We start from the raw sequence: 13431 nt of genomic DNA on the forward strand, positions 1-13431 counted from the left end.
CTCCCGTCCCTGACAATCCGTCGGCCTCGACAGGTACAGGGCCTCCAGCGCATACCTTGACTCCAGGCTCCGTGCTACCTGTCTGTGCTCTTTTGGGTCTAGGAGCACTGAGGTGGGCTGGGACAGGCATCTGTCCCCCAAGACCAAAACCAACCAAGGCTTAGCTCGTTCCTCTGTGCGTACCCTTGGCCTGGGGTTAGTGCTGTTCATACAGTGCATGCCGCTCGTGTGGCTTGCAGCGCACACAGACAGGCACACACCAACCCAACCCAAACTCAACTGGACCAAGAGAAGACGGGAGCCCGAGACTTTGGTGGACTGGACTTGGCTGGCCTGGCCTGGCCTGGCCTGACCTGGGGGAGCTGGAGCTGGAGCTGGCGCTGATGCTGATGCTGCTGCCGCTGGAGCTGGATATCGACTGCATTGCATCTCTCGTCGAGAGTGCTGTCACTCTCTCTTTCTTTCTGCAAGTCTGCGCACACTGCATCTGCATTATTACGGAGTACTCCCGTTGCTACCACACTTTACTTTACCTCACCTCGAGGTAACTTACCTCCATATTCCATTGCATGACCTGCTTGGCCTTGCTGGAACCGACCCAAACCAGGCGTCTTTTCCCACTCTACGCCCTATCCCATCATTGCCTCAGGTACCCTGCCCCTACTTGTGTGGTACCTTACTGGAACACCTCTTCAGATCGGGCCCCCTCTCGTCTCTTCTTTACTCCCATCGACACGACGACCTCTTGACCTCGCATCGTCTTATTAGCGAACTACGGATACCTTGTCCAGCTCCGCCTACCATTCATTCATCCATCCATAGGTACGCACACACACTTCACACACACACACACACACACACACACCACCGATACCTTACCTACACCCATCCATCTATACCCCAGACTCCCACACACCACACACATTCAGTTCGCCCTTCTCCTCTCCTCAACCCAACTCAACTCCCCCTCACTGTGCCCGCGGTTTGTGTGTCGTCAGGTGGCAAGCTACCTCCCCTCAGTCATCCTGTCTCTCTCGCACACACTCTCTCCCGCTCGCTCGCCTGGTGGCCCTACCTATTCCCTGACCTCACCTTACCTTACGGACACCCTGAACCGGACCCCTTCTCTTTCTCATAGGTACGCACCAGCCACTTGGACAAGCTTCTGGTCTCGTGTCGCAGTCGCAACGTCTTTCTCCTCCCCCGCTTCCGTCAACGCACTACAACTGTGACCTCTTTCCATCCTCCTCAAACCTCTCCAACACTCTTCTCGTCTGTTCCCCTTCTTCCCCCTCTCCGTGCTTCTCCTCATCTGTCATTCAAGACCGTCGCACCCCAAAGGATCGAGGGCGCCGCCCAAGACATTCTTCTTTCTCATCCCCCTTCCAGCATCCACATCTACATCCACAGCTTCCACCCGCATTCCACTTTGCGATCGCTCTTCATCCACTACGCGCCGACAATGGGCTGCGCGTAACCTGCCTGCTCTCACTCTTGTCGCATTATCATCCCGTCCCTCCTCCACCCACCACTAACGAACGGCATCGCACCTCGATTCTAGACGGTACGGATACGCATACAGTACAACACGCGCGCAGCACACGCATAGCTTCTCTAATCGACGACAGCCCCAGCTTTGCTGCGTGACCCCTCGCCATACATCACGTTGATTATTTTCCTTTGGGCAACTTTGGGTCTGGGTTAGACGAACTGGTTTAGACGACTTTTCGCGCTTTTTTTCGGCTCCCGTTTTACGCGCACCATAATCATCTTGCTTCATCGCCAACTCTCGCTCTCTCGACACTCTCACTCACCCACTCCCTCCCATTCACTCACTCTCTCTCAACCCCCCCGACCAACGACCTCAGCCTGGTCACTGTGCGGACTATCTTCTCTTTTCCCCTGCAACTGCGCTTTGCGACTCCTGTCAGGGCAGCATTTCTCCATACCGCCTCGACCCGACTCGCCTTGCCGCGCCACGCATCAGTCGTCACCAACGAGCCTCTTCCGCGCCTTCCCACATCGATTTCGCCTCGGTCACCCGATCAGATTGTTTCCTCAGCATCTAGAAATTGCAACATTTGATACCCTGGCGATAGATCTACCCGGTTTCCCGCAGTTCGGTACGTACCCTGTTTTCACTCGTCTGCTGTACGAATCACACACTTCAAGTCGCAAGGCTGCTGCTGTCTGGCGGAAAATCCTTTGAAGACAAGCTCCACTGCCTTTCCTTGGGTACATCTCGTCGTGTCTGTCTGATTCTGTCTGAGTGCGACTGCCTCACGCGTGTCACCCAGCGCTGCCCAAGCTCGGATCCCCGTCTTCCCTCGGCACCTTGGCGAGATCACCTCGCCATCGTGGTCTACCACAAAATCCTGTACTCACACACATTCGCATTTTTTGTCTACTCATCAACTATTTGCCCACTTTACCCTTTCGTGCGCCAGGCCTCGAACGTCTCTGTCTCGTGGCTCGTGGCTCGGACCTCGTGGCGCCTTCCAATTGCCCTTCGCCAGTCGCTGTCAGCTTTGACCTGCAGCCCGAGCCGCAGCTCGCCGTGACACCAAAGCTGGTTGCGGCGAAACTCGTCTCTTTCATCTTGTCTCACAGCGCTTGCCTTTAACGTTTGACGACCTAGCTGCTAATTCAACTGCTAGTCTCATTCGGAGTTTACCGCCCTTCATCCTTCTTTCAAGAACACCTGACCAAACCTCGTCAGCCCATCACTTACTTTTCTCCCGTTTAAACAAATCGTTTCTCTAAAGTCTCCAAAAAAGCTATCAAGCAGCTCACCTCTGTCAATTTCAGAAATTGGTCAGGTATTCGGAAGTGGACTAGACTTTCCGGTTTTCTATCGGGAGGCAACAACAGGTGGACAATGAGTTCTGGTACGGGAAGTACTAACAACGCCAAACCCGGCCCGTCTTCCAAACAGGGTCAGGGCACTTTCTCCGCAGTGAACAGCCACGCCATTCTTCTTGATAAGCTTAACCGTCGATCAACGCCCGACTCTGAAGCTTTAGCCAGCTCAGACGACGAGGCTGATTCTCATCGCCAAGAACCACCACAGCAGGCGCAACCTCAGAAGCCTGTCAGAAGAGCTTCTTGGCTCAACGACACTACCCAACCGCTGCCTCGGCCCCGAAAAGGTTCATTCGCAAGCAGCTCCATGTCTCCCACAGCTTCACACCCAAGCACTCCTTCCGCGGAAGGAAACGCGCCTTGGAGCACTCACACCCAGTCATCCGGCGTCATGGGTCGCGCTCCTGTTCCGGGAGCCTCATTCACCTGGGGCACCGGTATCTGGAACAATGAGAGAAAGGATCCTCCCTCGCGCTTGAGTGAGGTTTTACCCTCGCCCACATCGACTATGCCGCCTGGATCAGCTGGAGGTTCCTTCTTCAACCCTGACAACTATGGACAGACATCCCCTGCACCGCGAGACTCTGGCCCCAACGCTCAAATCCCCTTCGCGATCCCCCTTCACCCTACGCCTAAGACGTACCGTTCTCAGTCTTACTCGGTTGGTCAATTGGAACCCGACGCGCCCCCGGCCGCTATGAGCAGCTCCACGATTCTTGGTCGCGGACGTGCCCATGGACACTCTGGCCTGCAGCATCGTCCTTCCAGGCCCAGCATGCTGAGTGAGATGTCAAACGAGGGAGGCTTGCTCGGAAAGGTCAAGGAGGTGGATGACGATGACGATGAGAGTGCGACGGAATCAATGCAGAGTTCGATGCATCAGTCTGCTGAGGCGAAGACGATTGAGCTGCTTGCTCGTGAGAATGCGATGCTGCGTCAACAGCAACAAGTGCAGCAGCAGCAGCAGCAGCATCAGCAACAGCAGCAGCAGCAGTATCAGAACCGACTCCGTCCCAGAGCTTCTACCGGAGCTGCGTACGGTCTTGGTAACGGTTACACCTTGCGCGAGGCCGTTCCCGAGGAATCTGACTTTGCCATCGATGAACTTGATGAGGCCAATGACGGCAGTGAGATGGCGGCGAAAAGAGCTCTCGGTCGTAGAATGAGCGAGTTCGGGGCGTCAGGATTCCGCTCGCCGTACGAGAACAGAAAGTTGGAAAACGTTAAGAAGGCATTCTGGCACAGTTCTCTCGGTTTTGGCGGTCCTGAAGGCCAGCAGAGCCGCAGACACTCATTTGCGGATATTCCTACCCGCCAAGGTTCCATCAGCTCCATCAACGAGTCGTTCAACGCGCTCGATACTCCCGTTGCTGAGCAGTCGCAACCCCAGGACTACTCCCTGGCCTATTCGGAAAACCAGAACTACCCCCTTGGAAACACAGGTGAGTTGGATTGTTATTTTGGCGTGAATCAAGCTGAATCATAGACACAGCTGCTTACTTTACTCCCGGTGGAGGTCTGGCTGCTCCTCCCCAGAGCATGCAGTTCAACAACACTTTCCCATCGGCTTATTCGATGCACCCTCCTTATGGAAACCGTGCACCTTCGCCCCATCGCAATGTGTATGCCATGTCGCAGCCGCGCCACAACCAGCTGCTCCATATTGTCCTGTTCAAGTGTGCTAGAGCAGATGTCTTCTACATTCAGGAGGGTACCGGCTTGACCGTGAAGCCTGGTGATCTCGTCATCGTCGAAGCTGATCGGGGAACTGACTTGGGCACTGTCGCCCGCGACAATGTCGACTGGCAAACCGCCAAGGAGCTCAAGGAGCATTACGCGGAGGAGCAGTACAAGTGGCTAATGATGTATTCTCAGAATGCCGCTGCTGCCCAGGACGGCACAGGCGCTGGCCTTATGGCGGCCGCGAATGGTCTCCAGGGCAGTGCTGTCGGCGGAATGGGCCCGCCTAACCAGCATGGTCATATGCAGGAGCCGAATGCAGGAGAGCTTAAGCCTAAGCTCATCAAGCGCTTGGCACAGAGTCACGAGATCCATGCCTTGCGGGACAAGGAGGGCAACGAGGCCAAGGCCAAGCGAGTCTGCATGCAAAAGGTCAAGGAGCATGGACTGAACATGGAAATTCTCGATGCTGAGTTTCAAATGTAAGTGTCTGGACGAACTTGATGGACAGAGGTGAGACTAACCGCACGCACGCAGGGATTGGAAGAAGTTGACATTCTACTACTTCGCTGATTCATACATCAACTTCAATTCCCTCGTTACGGATCTGTTCAAGATCTACAAGACCAGAATCTGGATGTCGGCCATCAACCCGGCATCCTTCGCCAGTCCCACCTTGGGTATCCAGGCGCCTAGCGGCGTCGGACCCGGAGCGGTTGGCGTGGGTCGCGGTGGATCGAACAATTCGGAACGACGCTCCGCGCAGCAGCAACAACAGCAGAACCAGGAACAGCACTCTGGAGGATTCGGTGGTTCAGGTCCTCCTGGCCGTGGATTCCAGAACTCGTTCACCCCGCCGTTTGGTGAAAGACCTGGAGGTCCCGCCGGTGGCTACGGCCAACCGAATTATCCCTATTCGCACATGGGCGGCATGGGCACTGCGCCCAGGCCTGGAAACATGCCCTACGTCCCTGGAGTTGTTCCGTCGCTCGATAGTTATAGCTTCCCTGGCGCAGCTGACTATCAGATGCGATCTCGTTTCCAGCCGGGAACAGACGGACCTGGCCCGCATGAGTCGGGCGTGGGCCCAATGAACACTCAGAGTGAATGGGCTACCGCATTTCAGGGCCTTTCCTTGAACAGTCGCTGATGAGACAGGCGCCTGACGTTGGAAATGACCACGATATTGGGTTCTCATGTTCCACCGCGGACTCGACCTTCTCAACGGCCATTCCACTCCTGTTCGTCATTCGGCGCAATTTTACGAACTGTCGGCCCAGCGGCTTATCGTACCTCTGTACGATTGGCATGGTTGTGGCATTGTAAGCATAGCCTGGGCTACAGAGTCTGGCAACACTTTTTTTCCTTCTCACTGTCGGAGTTGGACGGCTTCAACTTTTCTGCTTTTAAATTGCCAAAAACTGGCGGGACCTTTGTGCTTCTTTCGGAAAGAAAAAAGAAGACATGAAGGACGAAAAATGGGAAGACATGCTGGATCCCCCAAACACTTTCATTTTCACCTTTACTCTACAGGCTTGTTTCGAGACTTAGCAACCACGGCCTATTTTCCCACCAGCACAACCCCCAAATTCATGATGAATGAGAGATTCAAGAGGAGATTGAGAGACTTTCACTACTACTCAGGGCACTACCGTCATAGACAGAGAGACTTCTTTTTTTTACTTTTCTTCCACACAAGCATGGTGTAACCCGAGACTAAAAAAAAAGGGACTTGTGTTTCTGGGTAATGGGCCAATGTCGGATTCTTGTACGAAAAATTTTGCTTTTCTGTTAACTTAGGTATTTGAGAATATGAGGATCAGAGACTCAATGCCTTTCTCTACAATGCATGTTCTGTGAGGTGTGCGTATGTCGGTGCTAGTCTATCGTCCATTTTCAAAGATGGATTGCAACCTCTCACGGTATCTGCCTAGAGCGTGACATGGCCAATGAAGCCAAATTCGACGTGAGCCGCAGAACCCGGAGATTTGGAGCATGACTGCAAATCCGCAAATTGGTAACGCTGGCGAAGGAGCACATGCAGAGAAGAGACAAGCCTGGAGGGTTTGGACAAATAGGAAAGCTGGACTAGAGGAAAAAATTTAACTATGTGATAAGGTACACAAGGAGAGCCTGATAGTCTAGTAGTAATTCACCACCACATAGCTGCAAGTCCATGTTGGCGGGTTCACCACGAAATATAATTGAGACATTGGAAACTCATTCGCCGGTCTCCGATGAGAGAGACTCCTTTCGAATTTTGTTGAATGAGTAGGAACGGTAGACCTCGGACTGAAAGTCTGCACTGAACAGCGGTGAGTTTGGAGTCAAGATGAGAATGATCATCGCTTTCATGAGGTACTCAAAGTCTAAGTGACAAGCTGCTCATAGCTGCGAAGGATTGTACTGGCCCCACAATGCACCTACGTAAACGTGCCTGTTGGGAGAAATCCTTCTCTTCGCCTGAGCACACCGAGCTCATCTCACCGAGAAATTGCAACACACCGAGACGCGAGACCCATAATTAGGTTCGGGGCAAGCCCAGCCCCAGCTGCGCTAGCCGTTCCAGGACTAGTACGACCGCACAAACTCTACCCTTCCTCGATTTTTCCCCTTCCACTCAAACATTTCTCAATCGTCGTCCAATTCATCAACACCACCACCAAAACCTCGGCAGCCGGATTTTACGTGAACAGCTGGTTTGTCCCCCCTCCCCCCCGTTCCTTTTCTTCGACAACCATTGTCGCTCTCTTATTTTCTCAGTTTCACCACACCTGTCAAAACCGAAGAGGCTAACCTGACGCCGTCGCCGCAGTCAAAATGGGTGCCCTCAAGTATGTCGAAGAGCTCCAGAAGAAGAAGCAGTCCGATGTGATGCGCTTCCTTCTGCGTGTTCGCTGCTGGGAAGTACGTTGAAACCACCCGATTCCGATACCATGTGGACGCACGACAAAGTTCAATCCTCCTCGATCCCGCGTCTCTCTTTCGATCACCCCCGAATTCGAAAATTTTCGATGCTGGATTCCTTTCTACTGAGGGGTCTCGAGGTCTAAAATTTCTCGGATTGAGGGTCACCAAGAGGGACTAGTGGAGACTTGGGGGAAGACTTTGCGTTCCTGCTATACACTCGTTGAACATTTGCTGAGAGTGCATCAATATAGCTCCGACAGCTGAATGTCATCCACCGCGCCTCGCGTCCCTCGCGCCCCGACAAGGCTCGCCGCCTCGGTTACAAGGCCAAGCAGGGCTACGTTATTTACCGTGCCCGCGTCCGCCGTGGAGGCCGCAAGAAGCCCGTCGCCAAGGGTGCTACCTTCGGTACGTTGCGAATCTTTAACGAGAGGGGAACATTCTGCGTCTCTTGAAGACCGAACTGGTTTCCCCTGTGCGACACCTACCAGCGAGATAAACGGATTGCTAACAGGGTTGAAATCACACAGGCAAGCCCACCAACCAGGGTGTCAACCAGCTCAAGTACCAGCGCTCCCTCGCCTCTACCGCCGAGGAGCGTGTCGGCCGCCGCTGCGCCAACTTGCGCGTCCTCAACTCGTACTGGGTTAACCAGGACTCCACCTACAAGTACTACGAGGTCATCCTCGTCGACCCCCAGCACAAGGCCATCCGCCAGGACCCCCGCATCAACTGGATCGTCGCCCCCGTCCACAAGCACCGCGAGGCTCGCGGTCTCACCGCCACCGGCAAGAAGTCCCGCGGCCTCAACAAGGGCCACCGCTACAACAAGACCCAGGCCGGCCGCAGAAAGACCTGGAAGCGCCACAACACCCTGTCCCTGTGGCGCTACCGGTAAACGGTTTCGCCCACTCGCACTGGACGATTCTGAAAAGGCTACCGGGCCGCTCGCGTACTGTCTTACTACGAGTACGGCTCCGGCTGCCAGGTGTGGTGTTCGCGGAGGACACGACGACGGCGGTGGATCATCATCATCATGGAAGGTATTCGGGATATGGCCACTACTTTCACGACTTGGGAAAGCACTTGATATCATGCGCTGGAGTGTTCTTCTTCCTCTGGCTTGAGTCCCAGAGGTCAAAAAGGCTCAATCGATACGAAAAATGGAACACAACGTTTTCGAGGTTCTTAACTTTAAAAACTTGGAGGGCTCGGCGTAAAAATGATGAATTATGTGATTTCAATGTGATACACTTGAACCAAAGCTCTCCCGTCTCCCTCGATCCTGGTGCTACATGCGATTTCGTTATGTTGTGTCTAAATCATATTCATTTAAAGAGGATGCCTCTCCAACCCCCATTGATATTACTTCAGTCCCGCAATAATCTGTACAAGCCGAATACTACATCTCAATGTGTAAGTTACACAGTGAATTATTGCCCCTTTCTACTGCATTTCCCATACTGAAAATTTCGACCAGGGTTTCGACGGTGTGGGGATTTGCGATTCAAAACGGATACGACTGCGGGGACGGTCGTGTGATGATTCTCTCAGGTCTCCCTCTAAATGCCCACGACCTCAATCCTTACGTAGCCCCGCGATGTTCCTTGATAGGGTCCTATCAGACACCTGGAAAGTACGGTCTTTCTCATTCTCACGGCGTATGGTCAAGACGAAACTGATAAAGAAGCTTTATAATTATGACTGATCCCTCAATCGTGCATCTACTTCTGCTTAATGCTGATAACTGATTGCTGGTCATGATCAGTGAAGAAAGATTCCCAAATCTCATATTCCTCGCCGTACACCGTGCCGTCGTGCCGGGTATTTTTTTCAAAGCCAAACTAAATCATCCGTGAAACGCCGTTCCACCCTGCCTAATAGGGATGCATATTCTGTAATACCAAGGCTGTTGTGAAGTCCATTGATTCCAATCTCCTCGAGACAGAGAGAAACTAGTGAGCGAACAACATCCACCATTCTCTAGAAGCGGCTCACGTTGCTGGCCAGGCTGTACTTGGTGTGGCGGTGGCCAGCCATGGCGGGGTGCAGAGCAGTAGCCGGACGAGAGATATCGGGCATGATGGGGCTGCGGCGGGATTCGTCGTAGTCAGGCTCTGATTCATGGCCCTGCTCGACATCGTGAGCGATGGGGTGGCTGATGTTGGGACGAGGACTGGTATCATCGTTGCTCTTGCTCCAAGGAGTGAACTTCTGCGTGAGGCGCTTGAACTTGTTGTTCGGCTTCTCATTGCGAATCGAGTTGCTTCTGACAGAGTATCCGTCAGCGTACGAGTTCTTGCCAGAGGCAAGGGTGCCGTCGCTGCGAATGTTGCGGGCGTTGATGCCGTTGCTACCATCTCGGAAGACAATGGACGAGATGATGTTGAAGAAACCAAAGGTGATGGCTAGAATGCCCGAAGCGAGGATGAGACGCCAGAGGGGAAGACCAATGGTCTCAACAGAGTAGGCAGGCACTGTGATACCCCCGAGAACGTGGCAGCCCATGACGACCATGGCGACTCCCAGCCAGCTGAGGCCATGCTCGGGCGAGAGGGTAGGCCAGTTGCGCATGAAGTAGGCGCGGAAGACGTTGAGCTCGGAGACGATGAGGAAAACGGCGAAGCAGAAGGTGAAAAAGCGGGAGGCCGAATCGAAAAAGGCAAAGTTGCCCTTGAGAATGGACATGACGATCATGGTCCAGGTGGCGGCGCTTACGGCCAAGAGGCCGATGATGTTGAACGCTCGGAAGACGTTGAGGATCAAGTGACCCGAGCCACGAAGGCTAGAGTTTTCAGAGAGGTTGAACATTTTGTGATTATAATCGAAAAACAGCAGTCGCGACGTTTTCGAGTTTTCGAGGCGGTCCTATGTGTCTGAGTACTCGGTGGGCTCTGGTGAAGAGTATCAAAGTCCTGGGGTAGCATTAGTGACGAGTCCGAGATCGACAAAGGGCGAGAACCACCATACAAGTAAGGAGAGTATTGAGTGGATAGCGGCTGGTGATAAGCTCGGTAGCGATGAGGTCCGTAGCAAAAATTCGGTCAGTCCAAGCTGACGAGGTAATCCAAGCGGCTAGTGATTCGGCGGTAGAGTATCGAGCGCGAGGGTATGATTAGAGACAAGTGGGAAATAATCCCGGAAACCAGTCCAGGAAGGTTGGCGTTATAGAGAAAGTGTTGATGTCTTCACAATGGAAGAAGGAGAGAAGGTGACGAGAGTATGAGGAGGGAAAGATTGTAGGCGAACAGGATTAGTAGATGCCCAAGAACAGAATCTGTTCACGGCTGTTCAATGGGAAAGAGGGAAGGGAGCTCCTGCCAGAAAGGACCGGTGGGTAGGTTCGACGTCAAAGGAAGGAGGGACGGGAGCTCCTTCTCCTTTAATACAGACAGGACCCTGATTGACTATGAATTCTTGTCCCACGACCAGAGCTTAAAGAAACATGGGGTGAAAAAGTAATGCAAAGCACCTGAAGTAAACATAGGTAAGTAACTCCGTACCTTGCTCAGAGCAGTGCCCTTATTCCTTCTCTTCCTGCACGTCACCTGGGATTTTGTCATCCCAGCGACAAGGCAAGAGGAAAGTCAGGTCCAGTTTGACGAAAGGGAGCCTGCCCGGTGGCCCTCTCTATTCGCCGTTTCGAATCACAGCCAAAAGTTTCGCGCAGCCAGCAACCAATCATTCTAGCAGCGCCAGAGGGCCATCAGGGCCGCGATGCATCGGCGGAGACTCAGCAGGGGGGGCTGGAGGGGAGGCGATGGAGCGTTCATGGGTTCTCTCACGAACGGCTTGGACGATCCCTCGACGTCCCGGGCGGTATGAGAACTAGGATACGGGGGTGTGGGTAAATGGGATATGCGGGATAGAGGACGGGATCATGGAGAGACGCAGATGGTGGACTCGAGAGCGTGATAGCGGGACGAGGTGCTGTGCTTCCTGCGGTTGAGGTTCCAGACGACGCCATGCGGCGACCAGACGTGGTTTCAATGAGACCCCTGATCGAGCACGCGCAGCCCAGAGCAGCTAACAACTTTGTCTGTCAGTCATTCTCTTGTTGTCACGATATGGGTCGGGCAGCGGTGGCCTCGCTGCATGTGAGTGACACCATCTTCATCGTGGAGCTGCTGATAACCTGTGGCGCTCACCAGATCGTCGAAGAAGATACACCCGTGACACTCAGCTCGGCAAAGTGCAAAAAGACGAGACGACGGAGGGTCTAGAGAGCAGAGACCATGACAGACATGGGTGGCATGAACATGCCGTGGACCGCTTTCATCCAATCGTGCGCTGAAAGTCGGACTGCTGCAGCTTGTCTAAGTCAAGGGCATGCAATTCAGGCACAACGAACCTATGAGAGGGCGGCAAAGGTACAAAGTTGGCGGAGTAGGAGGCGAATATTCAAGCATTGAGAGGTCCAGACGGGATCCGAGGTAGGGATGTCTATGGTATGGAAGACGGGGGAGGTCTGCTCAGGGTTACAAACAAAGTGAACAGTTGAGAGTGGAAGGGACATGGCAACTTCTCAGTTCTCGGGCGCGATGCCGGATTGATTGGATGACGGGCGACGAGACTTTGTTTCATGCGAGTTTAGCAAAGACAGCCGCCGGCCGAAATGCCAGGCACGCATGTCCGCTGGGCGACCCCTGCAGGCGCCAGAAGTACCGATTCGCTATGCAGAGTTGGGCTTGATGGGCCAATTCCAGTGTGAGCGGCAACGCAAGGTACCTGAACCTGCGTCCCACCCTGCGGCAGTGAAGATTTGGAGGCCGTAGGCCCGTAGTTGGCTCTTCCGAGTGCGATTTCGCAGCACGGGCGAGCCCCAAACCTCCGGTACGGAGTCCCCACCGTCATACCGACAGAGCATAAGTCTTTTTATACTCCATGAAATTCGATTCTACCAGCGAATAAATCACTGATACACAATGTAAATTGGAGTTATTGATCCAATACGAATGAGGAATCTACGACAAACTGCGGTCTGTATCTCCAAGCCCTGGTGGTTCGATTGTGCCTCTCCAATCATTGAAGAAGATCCCGAGGCATACGCAAGTCCATCTTCAAGTACTAGCTGAGATAGGTAGATATATCAGACCAGCTGAATAACAAATCCTCAAATTGACATTGTCTGGGAAAGCTGACCTCGGCCCTCCTCAAAGACAGCTATTGGCTGCGGTCATAGCTCTTCGTGCGTCCGTCTGAGGTAGGCGGCTGAAGGCTCTCCATCGCGCCATGATCACTTACAAGCGGTATCGCCAGATGGTAATGAAACCTGATCGTGAAACCAAAAGACTGGACAAGAGGCGTGGATCTACAGATTGCAGGGCGGCCGTGCCTCCAACAGCTTCCGGTGCATCGGACGTGGTCCGCATTCGATTTCCGAGTTATTCATGACGACTGTGGCCCGTCAAGAGGGTCGCTTGGGATTAAGCGCCCGTCCACTTGCAACCTCATTTCGTGATGCTGCCTGTAAGTGAGGTCGTAAGCGTGGTCCCCACCCTCTAGACCACGTTTGAGAGTATCTTACGAGGACGACAATGTTTACGCGCGCCTAAAAAAGCAGAAATAGCCGCCAAATTCTAGAGCTATTCTAATTACAGGGCTCTTCTATATTCATGGTTCAACCATTTGAGCCGCATCCCGGGGCGTCTATCTGTCTAATTTAGCGGAAACCTCCAGCCGCCAGTCTTGTACGATGTGGCCCCAGCCAGGTCGCTGTGGCAGTGCTCGCGTCAAATATCAATTTCCAGACATCAGCTTCGTGAATAGAGATCGGAAATGCTAATTGTGCTCGCGCTTCATCTGGTACTTCATTTTCCTTGCGCCAGATTCTTCATGCTTCACCTTACCTACTTTACTCTAGGGTCCAACCCAGTGAAGGACGTAGTTTGCCTTGATTACCAGCTTGATTGAAGAAAAGCCATAGACCTAAACTCTTTGCGAGTTGCCGACTTGTAAAAGAAGAGCCCAATTCATGTG

At 53.3% G+C, this 13431-nt stretch overlaps 3 protein-coding genes across 3 annotated transcripts; 2 read left to right on the top strand and 1 right to left on the bottom strand.

Moving 5' to 3' along the window:
• Nucleotides 1-2878: 2878 nt before the first annotated feature.
• Nucleotides 2879-5692, top strand: BDZ83DRAFT_767700 (uncharacterized protein; the record flags this gene model as incomplete). The annotated part of the gene is made up of 3 exons (XM_060515291.1): nucleotides 2879-4304; nucleotides 4349-5024; nucleotides 5080-5692. 3 exons carry the CDS (start codon nucleotides 2879-2881, stop codon nucleotides 5690-5692), a joined length of 2715 nt encoding a protein of 904 aa, XP_060368156.1.
• A 1670-nt stretch (nucleotides 5693-7362) lies between these two features.
• Nucleotides 7363-8350, top strand: BDZ83DRAFT_571034 (ribosomal L15; the record flags this gene model as incomplete). The annotated part of the gene is made up of 3 exons (XM_060504369.1): nucleotides 7363-7449; nucleotides 7704-7860; nucleotides 7983-8350. 3 exons carry the CDS (start codon nucleotides 7363-7365, stop codon nucleotides 8348-8350), a joined length of 612 nt encoding a protein of 203 aa, XP_060368157.1.
• A 1085-nt stretch (nucleotides 8351-9435) lies between these two features.
• BDZ83DRAFT_571193 (uncharacterized protein) lies at nucleotides 9436-10263 on the bottom strand (the record flags this gene model as incomplete). The annotated part of the gene is made up of 1 exon (XM_060504386.1): nucleotides 9436-10263. The coding sequence occupies one exon, from the start codon at nucleotides 10261-10263 to the stop codon at nucleotides 9436-9438; it is 828 nt and encodes a 275-aa protein (XP_060368158.1).
• Nucleotides 10264-13431: the final 3168 nt, after the last annotated feature.

This window comes from Colletotrichum acutatum (assembly GCF_030867785.1).
Source record: "Colletotrichum acutatum strain CBS 112980 chromosome Unknown BDZ83scaffold_19, whole genome shotgun sequence".
Classification (NCBI taxonomy): domain Eukaryota; kingdom Fungi; phylum Ascomycota; class Sordariomycetes; order Glomerellales; family Glomerellaceae; genus Colletotrichum; species Colletotrichum acutatum.